Source organism: Solanum dulcamara, chromosome 11 (genome assembly GCF_947179165.1).
Source record: "Solanum dulcamara chromosome 11, daSolDulc1.2, whole genome shotgun sequence".
In the NCBI taxonomy this organism is placed as follows: Eukaryota; Viridiplantae; Streptophyta; class Magnoliopsida; order Solanales; family Solanaceae; genus Solanum; species Solanum dulcamara.
The window spans coordinates 60,789,223-60,816,342 of record NC_077247.1 but is presented as its reverse complement, the minus strand read 5'-3'; the positions used below and the strand labels follow the sequence as shown (position 1 = coordinate 60,816,342).

Sequence of the window (27,120 nt, the reverse complement as noted above, 5' to 3'; positions counted from 1 at the left end):
AAAGCAAATAGATTTTTCTTCCATCAGTTTTTGGAAAGAAAAATATCTAAAATAAACAAACCTCCTAGCTAGCTAGAATGTCCAGTCAAAGCAACGCTGACATACATATAAGGTAGAAAACGACACTGACTCCACATTGCAAAATACATAGCGCAAAGATAACTTTATTATCATTTGTCCATATGGTAAGTTGCTTTACAAACAACTGGAGAAGGAAGTTTTTATAGGAAAAGTTGTTGTCTTGTCCTTGTCTCGTGCTCTGTAAAAGGGTGTCCTGGAAAGTGGTTCACCACCTCAAACGAAGTATCTAATTAACAGAAACGAAAAGAAAAGGTATTTATTCTGCTACTTTTATATTCCTTTCACTTTTCTGAAAGTATTGACATGAAAAGGAAACCCCATTTTCAGGAGATTCCAATGCCTCTTTATCTTTTTGTAAGTTTCTATAGGAAAACAGTTAAAAAGAACTACTTGTATACTCTGGATTCTCTAGTACTATAATAAAGAAGAGATAGTTGTTAAGTGAAATAAATTTCTTTAGGACCAAAATGAACATCAAAGTGACACCTACAAATCCATCCCCCAAAAAATTATTTAGAAAAATTCAAAATCTAAATAAGGACCAGATGACCTATCCGAATCAGAAGCAGCTTTCTCGTTTGCATAAGACGATGACTTGCACGATTGTTTAAAAAATGTAAGATCAACTGGTTTAGGGATCTCTGGAGGATGAGTGCTTCGGATGAGAGCCCAGTTAACGTTTTCAAAGAAAGGATGTTGTTTTATCTCCGTCGCACCTCGTTTATATCCTAATCTTTTTTGAGGATCCTTCACAAGTAAACCTCGGATCAAATCCTTTGCACCAAAACTAACTGTGGATCCCTCAGGAAATTTTAGAGGTTGACCAACAACGTTAAACAATGTCTCTCTATTTCCATTGCCTTTAAATGGTGTCTTCCCGTGAAATAATTCGTACAGAAAAATCCCAAATGTCCACCAATCAACAGCACTACCATGACCATCTCCTCTAATTATTTCTGGGGCTAAATATTCATGGGTTCCAACAAAGGACATGGACCGAGCTGTAGTTGGCTCTGCAACAAGCACGGGAAGTGAATCAGAAGAAACCAACGTTGCACGATCACCCCTCGTTTTGGTTGTTTTATGGTTGAAGAGGCGAGGCTTAAAACACGAAGGTTGAAAGCAAGAAGGCTCCACACAAACAGGTAATTTGCATGCTGGATCAATGCAAGATGGCTGGATACAATATGCTGACATAGCACAAGAAGGTTCATCGCTGGATCTTACAAGGGTAGGATTGACACAACATCTCAATGATAGATCAAAATCCGACAACATTATATGGCCATCTTCCCTCACCAACACATTTTCAGGCTTTAAGTCTCTGTATACAACTCCCATCATGTGTAAATACTCGAGTGCAAGCAACACCTCTGATGCATAAAACCTGCCACCCAAAAAAGGAAACAAACTCTTTAAGAATCTTCAAAATTGTAGACGGAAATATTGAAAGTTCAATACCAAAACTAAGACCAAATAGTATAACTAATGCACGACATTAAGGTTCAAATTATTTATCAAAACACAAAGACAAAAAAGGCATAATGCCCAAGTTAGAATAGACCATGAGTAAATTACAATTTTCTAAATTTCGAATTGGAGTCGTGAATTCTTGAAAGCAAAGTGAATAGCCTTATGCTTCAACAGTGTTTACAACTAAGTGGAGGTTGTAAAACTTTGTTCTTCTAGGATTTGAAACTGGGGATTGAGACACAATTCAGAAAACAAATGAGCAATCACCATAAGTATTCCTCACACGCGCTGCACAGGAAACTCGGGGAAAATCAGCAAGCCAGACGGATGATGAAGAGACTAGCAGCAGGGCATTACGTTTATCAAACATCCTCAAGCAACATAAGACACTCAATCAAGGCACCAGTGGTATTACTTCAAACAAAGTAACAATTATTTCTTTTGATAGCCAATGGATTGGAGATTAAATAGAGTATTCATCTCTTAACTAGTGAAACGTATAGATTGAAAACTTTGGCACATATGCAGTAAGCTTGCCAACCAGAGAGTTGAAAAACAGAACATAGTATAAATGACAGACCTTGATGCTTGTTCTGAAAAATGCTTGCCGGGCTGGCGCTGCCTGAGCAAATGAAGATCTCCACCACTGCAAAACTCCATCAACAAACACGAAAACTTCTCTGTTTCAAAATGCGAATAAAGGGTTGGTAGGAATGGATGGTCCAACAAACCCAAAATGTCCCTCTCAGTTTGAGCTCTCATCACCTTCTTCCTCCCAGCTAACATCCCTTTATCCATAACCTTCATTGCAAACAAGCATCCCATCCCCCTTAACTCCGCCAAATAAACGCTCCCAATATCACCAAATCCCAGTTTTTTCAAAAGCCTAAAATGTGCCAAACCCAACTCCCCATCTTTCCCATTCACACATTGGATTGCATCCCACCGAATATCGTTACCCTTGTGAGGTTTCGACGGACAAATCCCCCTAAAACTAACCTCATTCGGTTCAGCACTGTTACAATAACTAACTGAACTAAAACTAGTATTCTCACTCTCGACAAATTCCACATTCTTGTCAACTCCAACATTCAAAGAATCCATCCGTTTTCCTTCAAAAACCCCATCACTCAACTTACTACCTACGCTATTATTCTCAGATAGGGTAAAACTAGTGCTACAAAGTTCAATGCTAGTACTGTTAGTATTGCTAACACTAAGTTCTTGAAAACTGACCTTGAGAGAAGAAGTGGCATCAGTGTCTATGCTATTATTGGCTTCTCTATTCATCATGAATGAGAGGTGTTCGATGAAATGACTGAAAGATTTGAGATTTTGGGGTTTAAATGAATGGTGGTCAAATGGGGGTTTTTGTTGACGCCGAGGTAGTCAAAGAGAAATGAGAGAATAGTGCATCTAAGGACTCAAAAAGGGTATTCAAATTTGAATGTATTTTACAATCTCCTAGAAATCAAACAGCTTACAGACAAAATATATAGAGGACCAGTTATATAGTTATAGTTATAGTTATATACAACCACTCTATTTAATACTACAGCCATTTATGTGTTTGTGTTGGGAGTAACAGGGATTGCAAAACCCTATCATTTCTTTTTAATAAATAATCCAACTCACAATTTTTAATGTCATATGACCTAGTCGAGGTTTTATAGGCTTCGGACATCAGATTAGTAAATCAGATTTTTTTTTATCTAAATGCACATCTTATTTTATCATAATCTTTAAAATTTCTAATATTAAAAAAAAATCAAAAATTCTCTCTCGAATGCATCACTTCCCTCTAGCTGATACACCCTTATCCCTCTCCTCTCAAATACATCTCTCCTCTATGTATCGAAATGTCCTATTCTCTCTCTGATACATTCCTCTCATCTTTGATGCATCCCTTTCTTATATATCCGGATGTCTGTTGCTGATGTATCCAAAATTCATTTATTTTAAAAAAATTATAATTTGAAAAAAATAATAATGTAATTAACTATTAATAGAATTTGTGTAAATTAAAAAAAAATGTTACTCTTTGTTGCACATAAAGACCAATGTGGGCCAACCAGGCCTTCTTCAATTTCTATTGGGTCCTTTTTTTCCTTTTGGGTTGGGGGTTGGGTTCCCGGTTAATATTGCCAAGATAATCTGAGTCCTTTGAAATGTAAATATTTCTTGGAATTTATTGACAGACGACAAGTTTTCAGTACCATTGGACCAAGAAAAAATGTCCCATGTTCAGATTCAACAGTTCTAATTTCCATTCTAATGTCACTGGTCCTACTACTAAGTGAATGGTAACTGCTCCCTTTATCTCATATTATATAGATATTTTATTAAAATATTTATTTCATATTACTTAATCACTTATTAAATCACTTATTTCGGCATATTCAAGTCGCGAAATCGATTTTAATGTTTCTTACTACTAAATTAATGTGCAAAATAGAATGGTTAGGTTAGGTTGTCACCAGTAAAAGCTACTCTCTCGTTCCGATTGATGCGGTGTCGTTGGAATTTTGAAAATTAAATTTTTTTAATTTTTAAAGTGAAGTCAGAATTAAAATTTTTGTGTGTTTTTTAAATGACAATAATTAATAGTTCAAAGTATTTTCAAAGTCATATGAAATGGTTACTATTAAAGAAAAACTTGTTTGATTTTCAAAATTCAAATGGTGTAAAATAAATCGAAACGAAAAAAAATTAGTTAGCAATTTTGAATGCAGTGGTAAAGAGATGTTGAGGATGACTTAATCAATCAAAGAGTGAAGACGCGCATGAATTAATGATTGGTTTGATTGGGAGTCAAACGGCGCTTGAAATGGCGCTGATGCTATATGGGGATGGATCCACTAGCCTTGCTGCTCCTAAGAGACACTAGACAGACATATATGTCACTATTTATTTAATTACAATAACTATAACTTAATAACTATACTACTAGCTAATACTAGCTTAGTAGTGCAATAAATTAGAGAACTTTAACTTCAAAAGTAGTTGTAAATGTTAGCTCCACTTTAATTATTGTAATACTATTATATTACATGAGTAATTTTGTGGCAGTGTACCTTTTGCTATCAGTACGAACGTATTCACCGGTCATCTGATTGAAATTTATCGCACATGATAAAAATTAAACACATGCAATCATACTAACTGTAGTGCATATTGTTACAAGAGTATAATGTGTATAATTTTGGTGTTTCAAATATTTTTGGGAAAAATTTGAACAATATTTGAGAATCAATGTTTAATCATATAAGTTGTCATTACTTGGCAAACATTCCAAGTTCCCAAGTTTTATAAAAAAAAAAAAAGTATTTGAGCTAAGTTTTAATATTTGAAATTTTTTAAAAATTTAAAAATTACCCAAATTTTTATATTTTATAAAAACACCCCTTATTTATAAATTCCAGCTAATATTTATCTACCAACTTTCTCCATTAACGTGGCCAACCAATACCATTAAATAACATCTATATCTATTATAAAAGAATAGTTTGTTACTACCTCCTCCGAAAAAGAATAGTTTGAGTGACAAGATTGAAAAAATAAAATAATTTATTTTTAATGCAATTAATGAATTGTTCTTACCCATATTGTTATTTGTTGTTGTTGATTATTATTGATTATGTTATAAGATTATTTTTTTAACAGATCTTGCTCATTATAAAATGATAATACAAACTTATGAGTCTTTTTAATAATTTTTAAAAATTATGGGTAAAAAATATTGACAAATCAACTTGTATATCTAGGATGTATATCTAGGGACGAAGGTAAGAAGCGTAAAGAATTTATCTAAATATTCTTTATCGAAAATTTAAATTGTATATAGAAAATCAAAATTAACAATATGATTCAACCTTCAAATAACTTGTTCTTTATAGTTTAAAGAAAAAAAGCATCGTCGTTTCCTAACTCCTATATCTATTTACACTTTTTTTCTCCAAACATAATACTCTCTCATGTCTAGAAATAGAAAGTCCATCCTTCACTTCTTACTATAAAAACAATATATACGTTGAGAAGTGGATGGGTACGTAAAAGAGGTTGAAGTAAAAGGTAGGAAGATGCCTTTCAATTGGTTGGTATGGAAGTAAATGAGAAGGGAATTTAATTCCTTTCCACATGTTAAACAATAAGAGGTAAATGTTGATCAATATTGAAAAAAATTATATATATAAAATTGAATACTCAATTATTTGAACTTTGAAGTAACATAATGATATTCTTTCTCCTTTCCCGCTACTCCGGAATACGAAAATAAATAAATAGGAGGGGGTAATACACACACATCTCTCGTGAATTTATTAATACTACAAACCTCTCTTTCTATAAACTTTTTTTTTATAACAAACAATAAAGATATAGCTATTGAAGTTTGAAAAAAAAAATTAGTTTTTAAAATTTAAAGTTTGTATTTTGAACATGTATTTTATTTGGAAACTAAAATTAGAAGCTTTGTGAATAGAATTGGAGTTTCACTCAAAAATTATTTTGCATCAATTTTTGGAACTTGAATTTTTTTCGAATATAGATATTCAAAAATTAATCAAATTTTATGAACAAATTAACAATATATCTTTTTTGAAAATCTATGATCAAACGAAAGCATAATTTTACGAGGGTAAGTTGTATGTGTTAGTGGTGTAAAATATATTTAAACATTCACGTCCCTTATTATTTTATTAGAGTTAAATCTCTTGATAAATATTAATTGGTAGTCCAGTAAAAAATAATTATAACTAACATACTAACAAATGTTAAATTCTACCTATAATATTGTAAAGTATAAACTAATTTTCGTGATGTTAGTTTATATAACGTAAATCATAATTGATGTTAGTTTATATAACGTAAATCATAATTTATACTTACTAATGAGACAAATCTAACCAGTTAACTTTTGTATATCATTATTATATTATCTTTTCGGAATCAATCTAATCAACATTCAACATCCATTCATCCAATTTCTTCGATTAAATTTTGCCTTATAAATAATAAGTAAAATAAAAAATAAAAATAATATTAGAAAATATGGCACACCACAAAAAGAAATATAGGAATATTCTTCATTTTTAACTGTTGTTTTACTCACCATAAATTGTTCGTAAAGGAATAAGCAAATTGATCAGTGGCAAGAGTGTCAAAATGAGTTCAAATATCAATAACCCGTTCAGAATTTTATGGGTTGGACTCAAAATAATTTGAATTGGATCAATCTCAACTCATTCAAGTCTTAACTCATTTTAAAAGAATTTTCAATGGAACCAAATTTAATCTCCAATTTCAACATGTTTTAAGACTCATTATTTGCATTAGTGTAATGTATGTTCTCATATTAAGGTATGAATTACTATCTATATTATATCTTCTAGGATTTATCTATCCATATTGAGTTTGAATTTAAATTATGGTTATAAAAAAAAAATAACAATATATTAAAATTTTTGAGATTTAGTGAGTCAAATTGGGTGGGTCATGATCCAACCCGATTTTTAACTCATTTGAGTCTAGCCCATTTGGGCACAAAGTAAATTTGGATGGGTCATCTATTTCAACCTATTTCAATATCTTCAATTTCAACCTAACTCGCCCATTTGACACCCCTAATCAGTTGTATTAATTAGGTACGTGAGAATAAAATCCATCCAAAACTCAAAATGAATGGCAAGATACGTAGTATTGTTACACAATAGAAAATTAAACATAAAATAGATAATAATTTTGTAAGTTGCAAAATAGTATTGGTACACGAAAAATGAAAGAGTTTTCTTTAATATATACTTGAAACGACATTAGTGAAGATGTTTTTGCTAATAATTTTAGTATAAGCTTACATCAATAGTGAAATATAGATTTAAGAACAACATAACAATAAATTACACTAAACATTTCTGCAATATAACTCAATTGTCAATAATACACCCCTATATTTTGAAATCATATACTTACAACCTCAAATAAGAACATTTGTTATGCATATTCAAATTACCGGATCAAATAATTAAGAGACCCCATATTTTTGAGTAAATTAGTGAGACATTTGTAAATTTAACGTTTCACATGATATTAACTTAATCATTTTAAGAGAAAAACTATTTAGGTAGACTAGGTAGCTCATTTTCAAGGTTTTTGGGGTAGTTTTGACAACATAAACATATTCATTGTGATCCTCCATTTGAGTGCTGAGTAAAAAAATTATTTTCGATAGACCTTTAACTTTAGGAGAAAATCTAGATGATTTAAAGACCGTAACTTATTTGACATTCTATTTGTAGTTAAAAAATACACTCAATATAATTTCTAGAGGAAAATATTATTTATAGATGATTTTTTTTCCCTGCAGACTGACATATGGGCTCTTTCTTCTTCTTCTTTTATTAAGAACTTAGAAGTATTATTATTTCTTAAAAACAATAGAGTACACTATTATACCTAAGTAAATTCTCTAACTGCCACATCATTTTATGTTTAGTGGAAGAAAAAATATGCTTTAAATGGAGAGGTAACACCTATGATTTTGTCAAGGTTGTTTCTTCTTCTTAAAGACTGTTAAACTTGAAGTAAAATCAAAGAAGGATTTGGACCACTTTCTATTAATTATAAATAACATATATCCAGGCTATAAATATGCATTCTTTAGCTCCCCGTATTTGTCAAGATAAAAAAGAAAATGAAAATTACGATGAGTTTTTCACGGATATCTTTTGCTCTCCAACTCTTCTTTATATGCCACTTCATTACATCAGGTATTTAATTAAGTCTTTGCAATATCTCACTAAACACATTTAATCTTTAACTAATTGAAATATACACTTTTGATTATTTTTTTCTTGTGAATATTCACAATTTTTTAAAATTATTAAATCAATCGGCTATTTAATTATTCATTTTATGTTAAGATTTTGTTGTTAGTCCATATTTAAAGGTAATATACATTCAAAAATAGTCCAAACAAAACATATTTCTTTCACACAGAGACGAAGAACACACATTTTATTTAGTTGGTAGTTCAACACATGCCGAGTCATATATTATGAGGAGCAAAATAAAAATTTATGAATCTTTTTAGATAGTGAAATATTTCATACATAACCAATAATAGTACACAATATATTTGTGCGCAGTACCATATATTTAAACATGGTCTCGTTTTTGTGCAGGTAAACTTAGAGAGGTGGAGGGATGCACTATTTACATTAGTAACAAATGCCCCTTCCCTATATGGCCAGCAACAGCCCCAAACACGGGCCATCCAGTTTTAGCAAACGGTGGCTTCTATCTTCCGCCGGGTAAAATTCGCCCAGTTGTAGCCCCGGGGGATTGGAGTGGACGTATTTGGGCTCGAACCGGCTGCAATTTTGACGTACCCTCCAATCACAAACCAGCATGTGAAACTGGTGATTGTGATGGAAAACTCGAATGTGAAGGAACTATAGGCCTTCCTCCAGCTACACTAGTAGAAATGACTATTCAATATGACAAAAGACAGCTAAGTTTCTATGATGTGAGCTTAGTTGATGGATATAACCTCCCAGTTTCGGTAACAAGTTATAAGCCAGCATCATCAAAGTGCTTTATTAGAGGGTGCACCAAAAACTTGAAAGACACGTGCCCGATCGAACTTCAGGTATGTTATGTTGAATTGCATGATCATATATCTCATATAATATCTTTTCAAGACGTACATTTTTATTTACTTAATTGTTATGTATTTTTACTAGGTTGTAAATGGTGAAGGGCAAGTGGTGGCGTGCAAAAGTGCTTGCTTGGGTTTCAATCTTGACTCGTTTTGTTGTAGGAACAAATATGAGAGTCCTGAAAAATGCAAGCCGAGTGTGTACTCGAGTTTGTTCAAGAAAGCTTGTCCCTCTTACGTTACGTATGCTTTCGATACGCCTTCGCCTGTGGTCAGCTGTTCATCCGATCAATTGGTTATAACTTTCTGTCCAGATAAATGGGGCACTGAACATTCGTCTGCTTGATGCAATTGGGGATTAATCTCTAGTTTATACAATCAGCAAGCTGGAATATTGTCAAATGTACACGAAATGATCTTTGATTCCATATTCATAATTTCTTCATAATAAAGAGTTTAAGTTATATATGTTCATATCATGATCAGATCACCTTTAATTTAGATAATCAAATGTTGGTAAACTAGTAAAATTGATAGGCAACTTCGTTGAGGTTGGGCTTCAAAACTGTTAGAATGAAATTATTAAACGAAGACCAAATTGGTTTAATTGTGTTGAAAATGAAGACGGTTATCCAACAATAATTAACTCTATATACGTAAAGTTTTACTTAATGAAACCTATTATGTTTATTTCATGAGAAAACTTTGTATAAAGTTGTAATCATTCTATGATACATCAAATTTTTGGTTAAGCGTTGGATAATGTTTATAACAAATCAACTTCAAATAATTAATTCCTCATATAATATTATTGCTTGGTTTTTTAGGTGTCTCCCAAATCTGCTCCATGGATATTACCACCATGTATGATCTGATATAATTAATGTGTACCCTAATTCTATATTTATTATACATCGAGTATACAGCAATGACAACTACAAATTATTACCGGTGAAGTTAAGCAGGCTGGCTAAATGTTAAGATCTCATAAAATACTAGTAACTGGGCTTAATCGGTGAAAGCCCAAATTTATGTAACGAAATGGGCTTATTTCCATTGGTTCCTCCTCATAGCCCAACGGCAAAAGCCAGCCCGCTGGAAGTTACAGAAGGCTAATGGCTAAATGCCGTATTCTTGTGCCCCTCTCTGTCCTCAGTCAGTGCAGCCAACGGAAATCGACAATCCGACAACAGATAAACCGGCGAAGCCCAATTTTCAACCTCTAAAAGCCAACGGATATATCCGACGGACAATTCAAGTTCCGCAAAGACACATTACCACAGCATCTGAAAATCATGGACAGAAATCTACAATCCAATCTACGAACAAATGAAAATCGACATCCGAATGAACCTAAAGAGCGTCGGGTCGATCTCAAAACCCAACCCGACATCAGCAATCTACAGAAGTGCGCCGACTACGAGGCGAACATTTGTCGAGAGCTATTGGTAGATTATAGGGAAAAGGTGGAAAAAACAAAATTCGCTATAGAGAATGCAACGAAGACTAGGATTGTAATTGCAGATTCATATATTGGCATCTTTTTACGAATATTAAAGTCGCAAGAGATTCACTTTGTAGCCTTATAATGGGTTCTCCAGCTGGTAAGGTTTATTCCAAGCTTAGAGCTGTTACTGCTCGATCGAATGAGATGTTTTTTCACGTTAGAAACTTTTATAAACAAATTGATTCCTTATTGAAAAGGTACTAATTTTACGAATAGAAGACCATTTGTTTCCTTCTTGAAAAGGTGTTTTCCTCTTTTATTTGTTTTTAGGAATATAAAAGACAATTTCTTTGATTTTGTAATTAAAAACTGAATACACACATACACGTGCAGAAGACTAGTTTTTTTTTTTTTAAAATATGTACTCCTATAATAGATTACATGATAAAAATAGAAATTTTTCCAATTATAATAGATTGAACTATATTATTAGGTAAACAATTCTATAACAATTTCCATGTATATATTTTGAATCCTACTACAATACTGCAAACAAGGCCGACTTGTGGCCTAGTTAAACTAATGAACTTCCTTGTTCTCCAGGGACTTAGCCCACTATATATATATTAAACCTCACTCGCAATTCACAAGATACACACCTTCAACCATACCGGACATCATGCAATTGAAGGTGGAGAAAACACAATGGGAGCATCATTGACTGAAGTAGGGTCCAGGCTTGCTGGATTATTGTTCATATGGGGCACAATTCAACAACTCTTCCCTCAAATACTACGCAAACGAATAGAATCCTTCTGGAATCGACTCGAAAATTACTTGTATCCTTATGTTCAAATTATCATTGATGAACTCTCCAATGGAAAAAGCAACGAAATTTACAGATATGTCGACACTTATTTGGGTACCAAGTCTATCGACACTGGTGCTAAGTATCTCAAAGCTGAAAAGCCCGAAAACAGTAAGTCTTTCTTTTTTTATCTTGGACGAAGGAAAAGAAATCATTGATGAATTCCAAGGTGCCAGATTCTGCTGGCGCTCTCACAATGAAACATTCGATGACAATTCTAAAGGGAGTAAAAAAACCCAGCCTATTGAAAACAAAAGTTACACAATAACATTCAATCAGCAACATCGAGATATTGTCATGGGAAAATACTTGAAGCATGTGATGGAAGAAGGCAGGGCAATTGAGTTCAAGAATAAGAAACAGAGGATTTATTGTAACGACAGTACGCTTATTTGGTGTTTGCGTTTGAACCAGATGTGGAAGCATGTCAATTTCGAGCATCCTGCAACGTTTGATACTCTGGCTATGAACCCTAAGAAGAAGGAGGAGATAATTAACGACTTCATTGCTTTTACCAAAGGGAAGGACTATTATTCCAAGGTTGGCAAGGCGTGGAAGCGCGGATATCTTCTTTATGGTCCACCAGGAACTGGAAAATCAACTATGATCGCAGCTATTGCGAATTTCTTGAACTATGATATTTATGATCTTGAGCTCACTTCTGTTCAAGATAACTTAGAGCTTAAGAAATTGCTCATGGAAACAAGAAGCAAGTCCATTATTGTCATTGAAGACATCGATTGCTCTGTTGATCTCACTGTCAAGAGAAAGAAGAAAGAAGAAACAAGTGACTCAGATTCCGAAGAAGAAGAAAGAAGAAACAAGTGACTCAGATTCCGATTCAGACTCGGACTCAGACTCAAAAAGAAGAAAAAAAATTACACTTTCAGGAGTGTTGAATTTCATAGGTGGAATATGGTCAGCTTGTGGTCAAGAGAGAATTATTATACTTACGACTAATCATGTAGACAAACTTGATCCAGCTCTGATACGTCGAGGACGAATGGATATGCACATTGAGATGTCGTATTGCAGATACGAAGCATTCAAATTATTGGTTAAGAATTACTTGGGCATTGATACACATCCTCTGTTTCAAGAGATTCAACCTTTACTAGAGGAAGTAAACATGAGTCCTTGTGATGTCGCGGAGAGTTTGATAGTCAAGAATACTTCAGGAGGGGCTGAGATTTGCTTGAATAACTTGATTCAGGCTTTGAAAGAGGCCAAGGAAAAGGAAAATCAAGATTCTCAACAAGTCAAGGAAGAAGAACGCAAGAAAAACAGGATGCATCCACCTGAAGAGATGAGTAATTCACAATTTCAGAGACACAAACAATTTTGAAACAACACTATGATTAACTCGAAAGCACCTGAGAGAATAACCTTATGAAATACCAAACTCTTACGAAGTAGAATTGAGTATGATGCCTGCAGATTTCAATCAAGGGTTGCGAAGTAGTTGTTGAGGTTGAATTGCAAGTACTTTGACATAAACCAACTGATGAAGTTAGTGAATAATAGATGCCCTTCTATTGAATTAGAAACTTATAAAGAACCATGTAACAACATTAGTAGTACACTAATACCCTAAGAAGATGTAAATTTTGACATCCTAATTCCTCTTACTTCAGGTTACAATAATACAACACTATACATGGAGGTCCCCAACCCCCACGCCACCAAAAATAGAAAAATAATCGAGCAATTGAAGTTAAAAATATCAACTGAATAACTTTTGTACACTGCTAAAACTTTTGACAAATTTTACGGAGAACTTCTTAATTTTCTTGGAATTCTGCTTGGCTTTTTCCTTGGATTCTTTTGAATCTTTATTTGCCTTTATCTTGGCTTCCTTCAAAGCTTGAATTAAGTTATCCAAGCAAATTTGAGGCCCTCCTGAAGCATTCTTGAGCATCAAGTGCTCAGCCACGTCACAAGGACTCATGTCTACTTCCCCTAATAAACCTTCAATCTGTTGAAACAAAGTGTGTGTTTCCAAATTCAAGTAATTCTTAGCCAACACTTTGAATGCTTCATATCTGCAATAAGACATTTCAATGTGCATATCCATACGTCCTCGACGAATTAGAGCTGGATCAAGTTTGTCCTTGTGATTTGTGGTAAATATAATAATCCTCTCTTGACCACAAGCTGACCATATTCCGTCAATGAAATTCAACAGCCCCGAAAGTGTGAGTTTGCCCGTTTCCTTGTTTTCAGTACTTTCTTTTTCTGTAGACGAGTCCGAATCCTCTTCCTGATCTTCACTGGTTGTTTCCTTTTCCTTTTTCTTTTTCTTCTTTCTCTTGCCAGTGAGATCGATAGAGCAATCGATATCTTCAATGACAATGATGGACTTGCTAGTTGTTTCCATGAGCAATTTCTTAAGCCCGGAGTTATCCTTAACAGAGGTGAGCTCAAGATCATAAATATCATAGTTCAAGTAATTCGCAATTGCTGCAATCATAGTTGATTTTCCAGTTCCTGGTGGACCATAAAGAAGATAGCCGCGCTTCCACGCCTTTCCGACCTTGGAATAATAATCCTTCCCCTTGCTGAACGCAACGAGATCGTTGATTATTTCCGCTTTCTTCTTAGGGTCCATAGCCAGAGTATCAAATGTTGCAGGGTGCTCAAAATTGATATCCCTCCACATACCTTTACCATACCAATACCAATCCTCACTACAATTGTTTGAGTAGATCTTCTGTTTCCTGTTCTGGAACTGAATTGCCTTGCCTTCCTCCATGACATGGTTCAAGTATTTTCCGGTAACAATTTCTCTGTGTCGTTGATTGAAAGTTATTCTGTAACTTTTCTTTTCCATAGGAACGGAATTAGACCGGCTAGACCGCTGGCCTGAAAAATCATCAGATAATTTTTCCGTGTAATTGCGCCAATAGAGTTTAGCACCTTGAAATTCATCAGTAATTTCTTCTCCTTCATCCAAGCTAACAGCAAAAGACTTGCTGTTCTTAGACTTTTCAACTTTGAGAAACTTAGCATCCTTTTTGACAGACTTAGTACCCAAATAAGAGTTGATCTGACTGTAGATTTCGTTGATCTTACCATTGGAGAATTCATCAATGGTAATTTGTACATAAGGGTAGAAGTAATTTTCCACTCTGTTCCATAAGTATTCAATGCGCTTGCGGAGTGGATAGGGGAAGAATTGCTGAATTGTGCCCCAAATGAACATCAGTCCAGCAAGCTTCGACCCTAATTCAGTCAATGATGCTGCCATAGTGTTTTTTTCTTTTTTGGGGGAAGTTTATGAATGAGGATGAGAAATGAAAATGGGAGCTGAATTCAAATATAGTGTATTTAAAAAAAAAATGATCGGCTGAGTTATACTAGAAGCAGTGTCTGCACCGTGTAGCGCAAGAAAATTGGCCGGCTCAACGCGGGCCACACAGTAAAGGGCTAAATGACGATATCATATATTTGTATTGCGCAATGCGTCGCCCAAACTTCATCATCCAACTCATTGAAAAGTTTAGGTAGAATACATAAACATACTCTTTAACTTAATCTCATTTGATGTTTATAATTTATAATTTTGAATATTTATAAATAAACACTTAAATTTATATAAAATTAAACAAGTAGACAGATATATTCTACTTGACGTCATATTCTATATATACAAGTTTAAGTGTCTATTATACACACTTAAAGTTGAAAGACATAGACATCAGATGCAGGGGATAATGCAGAGGGGGTCACCGGGTTCACGTGAACCCATGCTCCCCTCCCGATATCACATATAGTAGTGTTATATTTCTTTTAAAATATTGAAATATAAATGTGCAAATCCACATTCGAATTATGATATAATGTGATGATGATTGGATGCACCTTTCTAAGTCAGACTAGAAATTTGAATCTTATATCTATCTTGTTTTATTTTTTTTCTAAAATTGGATAACACCTCTCTAAGTGGTTATTGGTAGTAATTTTGACGTTTTAGTTATATATTGCTTCAGTCTTTCAAATTTTTCAAGTTTGCCACGTAGAAAATTCCTAAATATTTTAGCATGTGTATGTGTATATATATACACACACACTTTTTGAATAGATAAGAATTGATTTTGGACCTATAATTTTAAAATTTTAACGATTTTTACTAATGAGAACCTAAATGCTAAACCGATCAAATTTATATGTTAGATCCATTTTTTCGTAATAAGAGTGCACCCATCATCTTAAAATCCTGAATACGCCTCTGGACTCAGATGAAACCAAGTGAAAGAGTATGTTTATGTATTATGCCAAGAATTTAACAATAATTTACTAAGAAAAACACATATTTTTTTATATAATTTGATTGATCACAATATTTAAGAAACAAAAGAAAAATATTAGTATATTGATTATTAGTTAGGTTTGCGAAATTTAACCATTTTTTAACTAATTACAATAATGTAAAATGCATTGGTACATTTGTTAGGATGCTTCCTCAGACTTTTCGATGGAGATAGCTTTATTCTCAACAACTCTCACATAAAGCCAAGAAAGGCTCCAGCTATGAAATTAACAAAGTAGGTAGCAGTAGACTAGTAGTCAGTTTCGAAAGACTCGTGTGGAAATAGCTAAGCATGCCTCCTCTTTTCATTTACCCATATGAGCCAAAGCGCAATAGAGTGGAAACTTCTTAAGGCAAACTTTTCTACCTTTTTTCAATTGTAAATTCAAGTGCACGCAGGGGGCGACCCAAGGCAAGTTCAGGGGTTTATCCGAACCTCTTTCGTTAAAAAATTATAATGTATATATTAGATAAAAATTTTAATTTATGTGTATATATTTAATATTGAACCCCTTGAGCATAAGTCAAACGACTAGCTCAGTGGCAAATGGGGTTCAATATTTCGCCTTAACTTGTCTCAGCTCGTAGGTTCGAATCCGAATAAGCACATTTTTTTCTGATTAACGTGTTTAATTTTTTTTGAACTCCCTTCATAAAATTTTTGAGTCCGTCACTGAGTGCACGCTAGTAAGGCACATGGTTTATGGTCTCCAAAATTTACCTACAATAAATTATGTGATAATTTGGATAAAAGGTATAATATTTTTTTTATAAATTTGTATTATTTAAATTTTTTTTACCTTTTTCACATAACATTATTTTGCCTTCTTACATTATGTCTATTCATACTTACATTATTTATTTATTTAAAAAAAAAATTGCACTTTCTTTCCTCGAATCTTTAATAAGTTAGAGTAATACTCTGTCAAAAATAAAAATAATAATCGAAAAGTGTTGAATAAAGTAAATTATAAATTATTATTTTTATTTCTTTATAGGTTTTCAAATAATGCAATAAGCATATTAAAGTGGGCATATCAAATTATCAACTTTTTGAATCAGATTGCATGATTCTAATGAAAAAGCTGAAGACAGAGATGAGAAATTTTCTGTGTGTTGTTTTCATTACTTTGTACACCTATTTATACACGAGAGAAGTAAAGCTTTTCCTAAAAAGAATTCTACCAGCCGAAATTTCATCTACTATACATTCTGGAAGCTAAATAAAAAAATGCTTTGTAAATAAATATCAGCTGGTCCAATCTATATTACTTGACACGTATCTCTTTGCTTTGCTTTGCTTTGTTGATATCTATTTGGAAAAACTTTAGTTTCTTCATCCGAGAGCTTCTCCTTCCTCTTCTCTTTTTCTGTTAGCAAACCAAAGGTAATGTTGATAGGATTGAGATTTTGGGATGAAATTCCAACATCTAACTTATTATTTTTATATAAAATTTATCAACTTATTATTACGTATAGAATCATGTTAACAGTTCTTGTAATGATTGCCTTAGTAAAGGATGTTTTTCAACAAATTGATAAATTTTTATCTGAAATTAACAATTGGGGAAAAAAACTCTCACATAATTAACTCATATAGTTTCATTTAGTATTGTCGCCAAATACGACAATATATAGTTTATGAAGCGATTTCTTGATTGTACATTGCCTACTAACCCCCATATTATTGTATTTGGAATTTCATATTGGAATCAACGGATCCACATGTATAGGTGGGTGCACGTGCACTTGCTAACTACAAAAAAAATTATGTATATATATATATATATATATCTTGAGAAATGTACTCCACCCACCTGTGCGAATCCTATCCTTGCTAGAACCTCATTTCTCTATTTCTACTAGTATTTTTTTTTAATTTAAAAGGCTTATTTATCCATTAAAATTGCTAGATAGGGAATTTGAACTCACAATCATCCAATTTAACAAATCCACCTTGACCATTGAGCTATCACACTCAATTGTTTTAAGAAAGTTAAAGTGTATTATAACAAAGTAAAGTTAAGTATTAGCTTAAAGCTCATATTTGATCTATATATTTATATTTAATATTTTTAGTATTGTTCAAGCCATTAGTGACCAATCTGATACAACATTATCTGTTAATCGTCATTGAAAATTTCGCTAAGCTTAATTAAGATAATATTGATGCAGTCACAGTTTTCAAAACCTCGATCCACCTCTGGCACTGATCCCCCAAATATTCTGCCCAAACAAGAGTATATAATTTGTGGAATTGTTAAATTGACCAAAAGACATTTGGATAAATCAACGATACAAATAGTTTGCAAGAAAGTGTGACGATTATTCCTAGAATATCATCAGTGAACTTCTTCGAACATTCTAAAAGAATTATATAATAATAGATATAAGTGCAAAGTAGTTAAAAGAAAGTGTGGAAGAACCTTCTCCTTATTGTATTTCTAGATGACTGAGCTAAAAAGAATATAGATATGTTGACTTATTTGTCATATATATTTTTCCTAAATGCCTCCAAAGTTCAAACTTATAAAATATACTGATCATTGATCATTATATATATATTTATATTCAGCACAAAGTATAATTAATCGTCATAGTAAATTAATATAATTTTTTGTAAATACTAATGCATTGAGTGTAAATGATATGTTTGTTGATTATCTTTAATATATCATATATGTATCTCAAAAAGTTTGCTGAAGTATGTATATATATGTGCAAAAAGGATGATTATGGCATGTATTGGGAGTATTTCCTCTGGGCTGATAATGTTTGTTTGATAAGTGTTTAAAAGGGAAAGTTGTTGGGTTTGGAAGAGCAGGCCCAATTCGTTCTCTCTAATGGGCCTTCGGTAAGCCATCGATCTCTAGACTGCAACCCCAAGCTGGGCATAGAACAAGGACACATTTACTCGGCCCATTTTGTTTTCACTATCATTGTGTTCACCCGTCTTCCTTTCTTTCATGACAAAATTAATTTGCATGAACATTACAATAAATATAATATTAATATTACTTCCTCTAGTCCAAATTGTTAGGATATGATATATTCATTAAGAAAATTTTATTTAACACACAAATTATGACTTATCACACATAAGTTTAATAAAGACCACCCAGGAAAGGATAAAAATTAAACACAACAGTGCTACTTTTTTCGGCTTCTTTTTCTTTTAAAGATGGGCTGTACTCTTAAATTATTATTTTCTGTCAATACTCTCTGTCTCAAATTTATTGTTATGTTATATTTTTTTCAAGAGTCAAATTTTGTTGACTTTGACCATCATTTTAAAATATTGAGAAAAAATATAATTTGTAGTACATAAATATGTAGTGTTTAAATATATAAATTTTCATTTAAAAATAGTATATTGATCGAAATTAATTTAGCTTCGAAATTTAATTAATTTTAATTTCCGAAAAAGGAAACATTACAACCAATTTAGTACGGATGATGCTATATATTAGATACTAAATTGTTGAGAAAAGATACTACATTGGATTGTAGACAAAAAAAAATGGCTAAGAAAGTTATAGGCTTGATTCACACTCAATTTTCAAGATACTTCTTTTTGGAAAATATAATGTTGCATTAGTCAATAATTTCTAACTATATGTTGGACTTTCCCCAGTGCCGTCCTATCTTGGTAGGAGTCAGATCTGCGTACACTCCACCCTCCTCAGACTCCACGTTGTGGGATTTCAATGGGTCATTGTTGTTGTTTGTTTTCCCCAGTATGCCATGACTCATACCTAAGAAGAAAAGGAATGAAGAAATTAAGATGAAATCGATGGACCAACGACTAGGAAGTCAAAGTCTTTTGGTCTTAATTAAAACAATATGAAATTGGTAGAACTACTCAAATGTGTTCACATGACACATGCATAGACCAAATATTATTTGACTCTCTTTCTCACATGCATCAATCACTACTCATTCAAGCTCGTGGCTTTGACTTGGTTTATTGCTTTTCTCACACAAGGACCTAAGTTATTTGTAAAATAATGTACTTAATTTGCCGCTATAAATTAGCTTGGAAATGGAGGGCTTTGTGTACTCAATCATAATTCATTAGTCATTGAAAAAAGAAGAGATTGAGGGGATCTTGTCGCAGGAGAGATGGCACTTAGCATTCCTTTTAATTGGTAAAATGCCTAAATGGAACCAATTAAGTGCCTCTGTCTTTCGACACGATGCCCATATTTTCTGTTACCATCATACATCATTTTATCCATTTTTTGATTTACTAAGGTCAGGATTAATTCTGGCTCTTTCGTTATCTATAGTTCTGTAACTCTTCGTTTTTGTTTCTAGATTCTTTTTCTACTTTGTATTTGATAGACACTGTTAATTTTAGCAAGTACTTGTATATGTAAGTGCATTTGTATTTCTCCACAATGTCTATCGCTTTATTTGACATGAATTTGCGCCACTAATACACAAGTTCAGAATGAGGACATTCTTAACTTAAATTCTTTCTTTCTCCGTTTCAATTTATTATTTGAATAGTCAAAGTATATTTTCTTTGATTATAATCTTTTTAAATATTTTGACTTTATAGCATGCATGAGATCTGATCTTTTCATGATTTTAAACTCATTATTGACAGCAATTTCTGTGTTGAATACCAATCTATTTTAATGAAGCCGGCAGAGAGGCAAATCAAGGGTACGTAGGGTTGTATGGCTAATGAATTAATCTACTAGCTAGATTATTAGTTAAGTGCCTATTTTATTTATGGTTGTTTGTTAATCTGCCAATTAGACGTTGATTTGCACATTATAAAATAGGACAGATCTGGTCCACATGCTTTTGTTTATACATGCAAAGTTTCGGTAGACAACTCACCTACAATATATTTGAAGTCCTTTATAATATAAGATAATCTTGTTGGTCTTGGTCCACCCAACCTTTTATAAATAATTTGGTGACTTTATATGTGCTGGACTGTATTGTTAGTTCCCACACTCTGTCAACTTCTTTCATTGACCAACTAGTTGGTTTATTAATCAACAAGTATGGTTGCCTTAAAAGTTAATAAAACAATATCTACTCTATATTAAGGGGAAATCTCCAACCACAATACATAAATAAACATTTATGGATTCTATGGGGATAACCACACTGACTTCTTTTTTTTCTTTTTTTTCTTTCTACTTCACAAGATGATAGGTGAAGGGAGAAAAAAGAGACTCAGAATTAAACTCACACACATCGATACCACTAGACTCTAAGTCTAGGTAGGGTTTCTTGCCAATATTTGTGCCAGCCCGGCATTGCCACAAATTATGATGTAGGCTAGACCATTTGGCACCTTGGACACCCACCCAAAGTGCAATAAAGGTAACCAACCTAGGCCTTGGGTCTTCTCGATCGCCCGTTGGCTCCATCGAAGTAAGTAAGTTCTCCACAATGACGGAACTTGTTGGTCGCAAGCTACGACAATTTTCGCATACAGGCAATGACAGAATCTCTACATGACGCTGCAGCTTAAGTATAAAATAGAAGATATATTTTACCAGATTAAATCATGTGCAAACCTCATGAACGAGACTCCAATTAATCCTGTTCTACAACCTATAACAAAAGTAAAATATCACACTACACAGTAGTTTCACATGTGAAGCGGAAACAAAACCTCATACATTTCTCTCCTCCAAAGGTCTCACCTTCTCAAAATGCTCCATCCTAGTAAGTAACAAGTTCAGAATGAGGGCATTGCACCATTTGTTAATGCAGGGCAACCTGATTCATAGAGTGAGGAAACAAAGAACGGATACACATGCCCTTGTGCAACTGGAGCATACTCTATATTTTTTACTTTTCTGCAGAATACAACATTAATGCAGATTGGATACATTCAGACGTTCCTTGCTTTCCTCTGAAGACTATGATTTAAGAAGAAACAACTTTCTAGGGCATGTTTTTTGCTATATGCACTGTTTGGGGCGGAAATTATCATTTGATAAAAGAAATCCTATCAACTTCTCCAACCTCTTTGCCCCTGAAGAAGGTTTGAGGACAGTGATATTACCTGCGACAGAGCAAGGATCAGTCCCATTCTTCCGACTTCCAATGCACCATCCACCAGGAACAAGCCTGTCTTTAACTCGAAATAGGAGTTCAGAGTCAATTTTGTCAAGCACGGGATCCTCCTTATGGAACTTTCTAGCAAAAGGAGCATTACTGTCAACCATCTTTTGCATGTCTTCAATTGTAAGGTAATGAGGGTGCTGCTTTGGAGGGTTATCCCATGATATGAAGTGAAGATCACTGTTTACTGTAGTATTGCGGAACTCCTGAGCGTTACAGATGACAGTATGGAAATAGCCTTCTGGAGAGGAGATGAAATTTGCATAGTACATAAGAACAGTCCTGGGCAAGTTGTCCCATCCCCATATGCAGAAGTCAATGAAAGGGCGAGAAAGGACCATCCAAGCTGACCCTGTAAAGAGAGCAAGCACAATGTTTTATATCTAGTATGTGGAATTTCAACCAGCAAAAGTTATATTAATATTAATAGAAGTTCAATACACAAATTTGTTTAAGCTTTCTTTTTTACAAAACTATTTAAACTAGATGGGGAATAAATGAAGTAATATTTCCCCATGTTAAAATGTTGCCCATTGTATACTGCTTTTTCAGGAAGTCAAAAAAGGATATGTTTCCTTAACTTTCCCTAAAGTAGCTTTCAGAAAGTCATGATAAACTGAAACTCGAGCTGCTTCTATTTTATACTGGCAATTAAGAACGAGACTTAAAAGTCTCATGATCTTTAAACCATGAGACCTAAATTATATTCACCGACTGCAACAAGACAATGTATCCATACCCTTTAAATGAATTCATTAGCCATACCCACCCTATGTACCAATCCGTACCCTTTATTTTCCTCTCTGTCGGCTTCATTAAAATAGATTAGTATCCAATACAGAAATCGCAGTCAATAATGACTTTAAAATCATGAATATGATCCTAGACAGTCTCTCTCAGCAAAAACATTTGTCTTAGTGAACACAATTTCTTGATTGAAACAGTCCATCAAGCTGTACAAACAGAACTTGATTCCTATTAGCAAACAGAACAATGGAGGCAGAATGACATCAACTTCACCTCCATTTCATCCACATGAATGTAATTGTTGATAAAGGTCTCCAGTGATGTGTCCAAAAACAAACCTACTACTCAAGTTGGGGGATATCTGAAGCTCAGGCAATCTAAACTTTCGAAAATGTAGTGAAGGAATCCTGAATCCACGATTTTTGGGAACTCTTAAAATCTTCAGACAAGTAAATGCTTTCTACAAGGTAGTTCACGAATCCTGAATCCACACTGATTTGAGGAACCTTTACCATCCACCCCAATGACAAGTCACCACTTCCTTCATAGAAGCTGTATCATAATTCATTAGTATTTGGAACAGGATATCCGAATCCTCCAGCTGTTAGGATTCCTTTTATCAGTGGATCAACCATCACACAGCTCAAATACTTCAACGACTGTTCAGTACAACGGGCCATCTCTAAGTTAATACACCAGGTGAATTACTCCGATAGCCAGTGTTTCCATATACTAGAAATCCCAATTATTACCCTGTGTCTATATGTTGTCAATTGGCATAGGAACATGCTTAATCCTATAAAGTATTTTAACTATGCAAAGATTTCTTCCTCCTACATCTAATTTCCCTATCTTGAGCTTTATTCATTATAAATGAGAAATCTTATTTTAACTGTAAAAAAAATTTCGTCTGTACTTATGATGTAGACCTCTCCCAATTCAATTAACCAAACTATGTTGTACTAAAGCATAGTTCTTTTCGAGTTCACTGGTAAAACAAACACAATCTGTTTCGAAAAGAAAGAAGTCAAAAGTCGAAATTCCCTTACAAAGAAAATGTCTATTGACCATAGATTATTAAATCTTGAGCATCTTAAACAGAATTTTCTGTCCCTGGTCTTCAACAATATGTGATTTAACAACCATTCCTACAAGTTCTAATTCAGGTTACAAGGTGGATGGCACCAAAGTCAAGCTCCCGACTAGTATATGATAGGCAATCGAGATACATGAGGGCAGGGAAAGTATTTTATGTTCTCTTGCATTTATTCTTCACATTGTTAAACTTTTTTATGTGACCAACCAAACATTTTGGATCAATTCAGATTTGTGATAGGGTAAAGAATCGAAATCAAGACAGCACACTTTAGCAGCTGTGGACTGAACAATGATTAACACATCATCACATATAAAGTATATAACATGCGCTAAAAGGAAAAGTTCATTCCCTTGAGCTCAAGCATAGATGATGCCAAACCTCACCAGTAAAAAGCTTAAAAGCTGTTGGCACACTTCTTCTCTGTGTAATCCAGAAAACATCTGCCTTTTTAGTTGCGTACAATCCCGGATCAACAATAATTGGCTTTGCCCTTTGGAACCTTCAGAAACAGGAGTCAAGTTAAACTCACATAATTAATCCTTAATTAGAAGGAATAAAGCATTTCTTTTGTGGTGCAGATAGAATAGCTTACTCTTTCCAGCCAATTTTGCTTGTATGATCAATGAAGTTAAGATCCCGGGGCAAAAACGAAAATGTATGAAGCAGATCTAATCAACCAGGAAAAATAAAAAGATCAACATCCTCATTAAATCCCATTTAATCAATGATGCAATAGATATACCAGCTGAAATCAAAATTCAGCTAATATACAAGAAAATGGCTTTACCGTCTTGAGTAACAAGTGGGTAATCGGACGCGCTGAGATTAATAAACCAATCCCATTCCCCAGCTTCCTTAAGCAAAATGGCTGCTGCGTGAAGGGTATTAGCAACCATAGTAGGACCGCGGTAGGTCACCAGATTAGCTTTGGTAATCATCCGGACATTCTTGAATTTGATAAAAATTGGGTGATTTGTAACAAAGTTATGCAGATCGAGACGCTCCTCAGGTGAAGATTCAGCATCGAGATGCACTACATACTGATTGTTTGGGTGGTAAAGAGCTTGAAGGGTGCGCTTCAGCATGTTGCCGTCGCCGGCAGAACCCGAAACCAGGTACGCAAACCGAGGCGGTGGAGGAACAGTAGATATAGGTAAAGGTTTAAGCTTCGATTCAACAAATACATTAGCCGCCGAATAAGAAGAATAGTAGCGATAAAGGGGCAAAAGAGGAGTTCCATCCGGTGAGGTTAGGGTTGTTAGAAACAACAGAAAAAGGGAAACAATGGAACCTATAGCAAGTGGGAAGATCCACTTCCTCTCGATTGTTGTTGGGTGTCTAAGGTGCAGATAATAGGTTTTCAACTTCTTCATTTCAATCTTTTCATTAACAAACCAAAAAAAAAAAGATTGAAATGGAGAATTTCAACAATGGGGTTTTTTCAAACTACGTAGCGGCGTAGAAATACTGAAGATTTCATTGCTCTAAATCTAACACACTTTCAAATAATTGCGTAATCAGAACAAGAAAATTTCAACATTAACTGTATGTTTGTGTGTGTATGTATATATTTATGGATTTTGGTAACAGTGGTGGAGTGTAGTTAGGTGGAAAAATGATAAATGGAAGTTGTACTTAACTGCTGCAAAATAATGGAGGCCGCCAAGCGCAGGGGAGTTATGTTATTTATCAGTTATCACCCCATAGTTTTATTTTTTAAGATTTGATTACAACAGCCCTAATCCAATGTTAGATTTATTACATAATTACTTAATTAATAATTATTATTATATAAGTAATAAGAAATAAATTCTTACTTTTTTATTTATAACAATATAGGGATGAATTTCATATTTGAATTTATGAGTCAAAGTCTGAAATCTCTTTTTTGTATTATTAGTAATGTGTAAAATTTAAGTCAAACTATTGAATTCGTTATTAACTTACACGCTAAATTTGTTCGCGGTTAAAAAATAACTATTGATAAATGTTTATAATGGTGAAGTTGAATATGTGCAAAAAAATTACAGTAAAACGGATACAAGTGAAATTCATTCTAAGTTGGAAATTTCAATTTCAAATCTATTGTTTAGATATATTTAGTAAAACTTTTAAAATTTGAGTCAATTACTGATTATGAACTCATAACATAAAGGTTCAATTTGCCCTGCCTAAAAATAACTATACATAAATATTACTCCATGTTGAAATGCAAATAATAAAGTTAAATTTATCATATTTAGAGTCTGTTTAAATAAGTTTTTTTTAAGCTTTTAAAAATTGTTTATCATACGCTTAAAAAAAAAAGTTGGGGTAACCCAACTTATGTTTTTGACTTATAAGCTGAAACAATTTATAAGTTATTTTAGATAAATTAAATCAAACAAACTCAATTATTTATTATGACTTATTTTAAGTATAAAATAATTTTAAATTAGTCAGTCAAACAATAAAAGAACTGAAAATAACGTATAAGCTAATTCAAACGGGACTTAATTTGATTTTGCAGAGTTTTTTTTCCAGGGGGTATGGTTTTGCGTGTTTGAAGTGACTACGAACCCGTGACAAGGGGAATCATTTCATGACTTGTGACGTGTTAGCTTCTTTGAGTAATCCGGAAGTTTTTTTTTTAATTAAATAAAAATAAAATTAAGTGTTAGATATTTATATTAAGATCTAATTAAATTTAAATATATATATTATTGTACTTATTTTTGTGAGCAATATTTCTAACATGATTTTTCTATTCTAAAGATCAAACTTAAAACCTCTAATTAAAAGCAGATAAATTTCAATCATTTCACCACAAACATGATTATGCGGAAGGTTTCAAGCTATCTTGCTTATAAGGTTTTCTTACTATCTTTTTAGTCCAATAGCCATTCGGCCCTATTTTTTCCAAAAAATTGGCCGTGTTGCGACGTCTTCTTCCTCCTTCTTCGTCGTCTGATGTTGTTGCTTCTTCCTTTTTATGTTGTTGTTGCTTCATCGTTCTTCTTGTTTTTTTTTAAAAAAAATTGATGTATCGCAAATATGAACCGTTTCGAATAAATCATATATCAAAACAATCAAAACATCGAGAGGATTTCATATCTAAAACTTGAAATTGCTTAAAAGAAATTTTTAGCTGGTCGGAATTGAATAGTCAATGTATACTTCATGTATAACTTATATTCAAGTCTTTTAGTATATCATAATATATAATCAGTGTATAGTTCATGTATAGATAAATTATATCCAGCTTTTTAAATGTATTGTATTATATAGTGAATGAATACTTTCTATAACTTTTTATTATTTTTTGTGTATATAAAATATTACATTATAAATTAATTATTTTATTGTA

The 27,120-nt window shown here is 33.2% G+C and overlaps 4 protein-coding genes and 2 pseudogenes across 4 annotated transcripts; 3 read left to right on the top strand and 3 right to left on the bottom strand.

Moving 5' to 3' along the window:
- Positions 1 to 205: 205 nt before the first annotated feature.
- LOC129875246 (serine/threonine-protein kinase D6PKL1) lies at positions 206 to 3,101 on the bottom strand. Its single transcript, XM_055950700.1, has 2 exons — positions 2,135 to 3,101; positions 206 to 1,468 (listed from the first exon to the last, which is right to left on the bottom strand). Exons 1-2 carry the CDS (start codon positions 2,845 to 2,847, stop codon positions 595 to 597), a joined length of 1,587 nt encoding a protein of 528 aa, XP_055806675.1. The 5' UTR covers positions 2,848 to 3,101; the 3' UTR covers positions 206 to 594.
- Positions 3,102 to 8,238: 5,137 nt separating this feature from the next.
- Positions 8,239 to 9,844, top strand: LOC129873802 (thaumatin-like protein). The gene is made up of 3 exons (XM_055948987.1): positions 8,239 to 8,318; positions 8,733 to 9,199; positions 9,294 to 9,844. Exons 1-3 carry the CDS (start codon positions 8,243 to 8,245, stop codon positions 9,552 to 9,554), a joined length of 804 nt encoding a protein of 267 aa, XP_055804962.1. The 5' UTR covers positions 8,239 to 8,242; the 3' UTR covers positions 9,555 to 9,844.
- Positions 9,845 to 10,009: 165 nt separating this feature from the next.
- On the top strand, positions 10,010 to 11,023 carry LOC129874347 (uncharacterized; annotated as a pseudogene).
- A 259-nt stretch (positions 11,024 to 11,282) lies between these two features.
- LOC129872781 (AAA-ATPase At3g28610-like) lies at positions 11,283 to 12,868 on the top strand (annotated as a pseudogene).
- Positions 12,869 to 13,033: 165 nt separating this feature from the next.
- LOC129872899 (AAA-ATPase At3g28510-like) lies at positions 13,034 to 14,852 on the bottom strand. The gene has a single exon (XM_055947850.1). The coding sequence runs from the start codon at positions 14,768 to 14,770 to the stop codon at positions 13,247 to 13,249; it is 1,524 nt and encodes a 507-aa protein (XP_055803825.1). The 5' UTR covers positions 14,771 to 14,852; the 3' UTR covers positions 13,034 to 13,246.
- Positions 14,853 to 21,332: 6,480 nt separating this feature from the next.
- On the bottom strand, positions 21,333 to 25,450 carry LOC129872901 (beta-glucuronosyltransferase GlcAT14B). Its single transcript, XM_055947851.1, has 4 exons — positions 24,562 to 25,450; positions 24,367 to 24,442; positions 24,158 to 24,273; positions 21,333 to 22,280 (listed from the first exon to the last, which is right to left on the bottom strand). The coding sequence occupies exons 1-4, from the start codon at positions 25,145 to 25,147 to the stop codon at positions 21,766 to 21,768; spliced, it is 1,293 nt and encodes a 430-aa protein (XP_055803826.1). The 5' UTR covers positions 25,148 to 25,450; the 3' UTR covers positions 21,333 to 21,765.
- Between the last annotated feature and the right edge of the window lie 1,670 nt (positions 25,451 to 27,120).

What these genes read in the sequence shown, in the direction of transcription:
- LOC129872901 (XM_055947851.1), bottom strand. Translation starts at nt 25,147, where the DNA reads ATGAAGAAGTTGAAAACCTATTATCTGCACCTTAGACACCCAACAACA. An exon ending in CCCACTTGTTACTCAAGACG is followed by an intron (nt 24,443 to 24,561) that starts GTAAAGCCATTT and finishes CTGGTTGATTAG; the next exon opens with ATCTGCTTCATACATTTTCG. An exon ending in AGCAAAATTGGCTGGAAAGA is followed by an intron (nt 24,274 to 24,366) that starts GTAAGCTATTCT and finishes CTGTTTCTGAAG; the next exon opens with GTTCCAAAGGGCAAAGCCAA.
- LOC129875246 (XM_055950700.1), bottom strand. Translation starts at nt 2,847, where the DNA reads ATGATGAATAGAGAAGCCAATAATAGCATAGACACTGATGCCACTTCT. An exon ending in TTTTCAGAACAAGCATCAAG is followed by an intron (nt 1,469 to 2,134) that starts GTCTGTCATTTA and finishes TTTGGGTGGCAG; the next exon opens with GTTTTATGCATCAGAGGTGT.
- LOC129873802 (XM_055948987.1), top strand. Translation starts at nt 8,243, where the DNA reads ATGAAAATTACGATGAGTTTTTCACGGATATCTTTTGCTCTCCAACTC. An exon ending in ATGCCACTTCATTACATCAG is followed by an intron (nt 8,319 to 8,732) that starts GTATTTAATTAA and finishes GTTTTTGTGCAG; the next exon opens with GTAAACTTAGAGAGGTGGAG. An exon ending in CGTGCCCGATCGAACTTCAG is followed by an intron (nt 9,200 to 9,293) that starts GTATGTTATGTT and finishes TATTTTTACTAG; the next exon opens with GTTGTAAATGGTGAAGGGCA.
- LOC129872899 (XM_055947850.1), bottom strand. Translation starts at nt 14,770, where the DNA reads ATGGCAGCATCATTGACTGAATTAGGGTCGAAGCTTGCTGGACTGATG.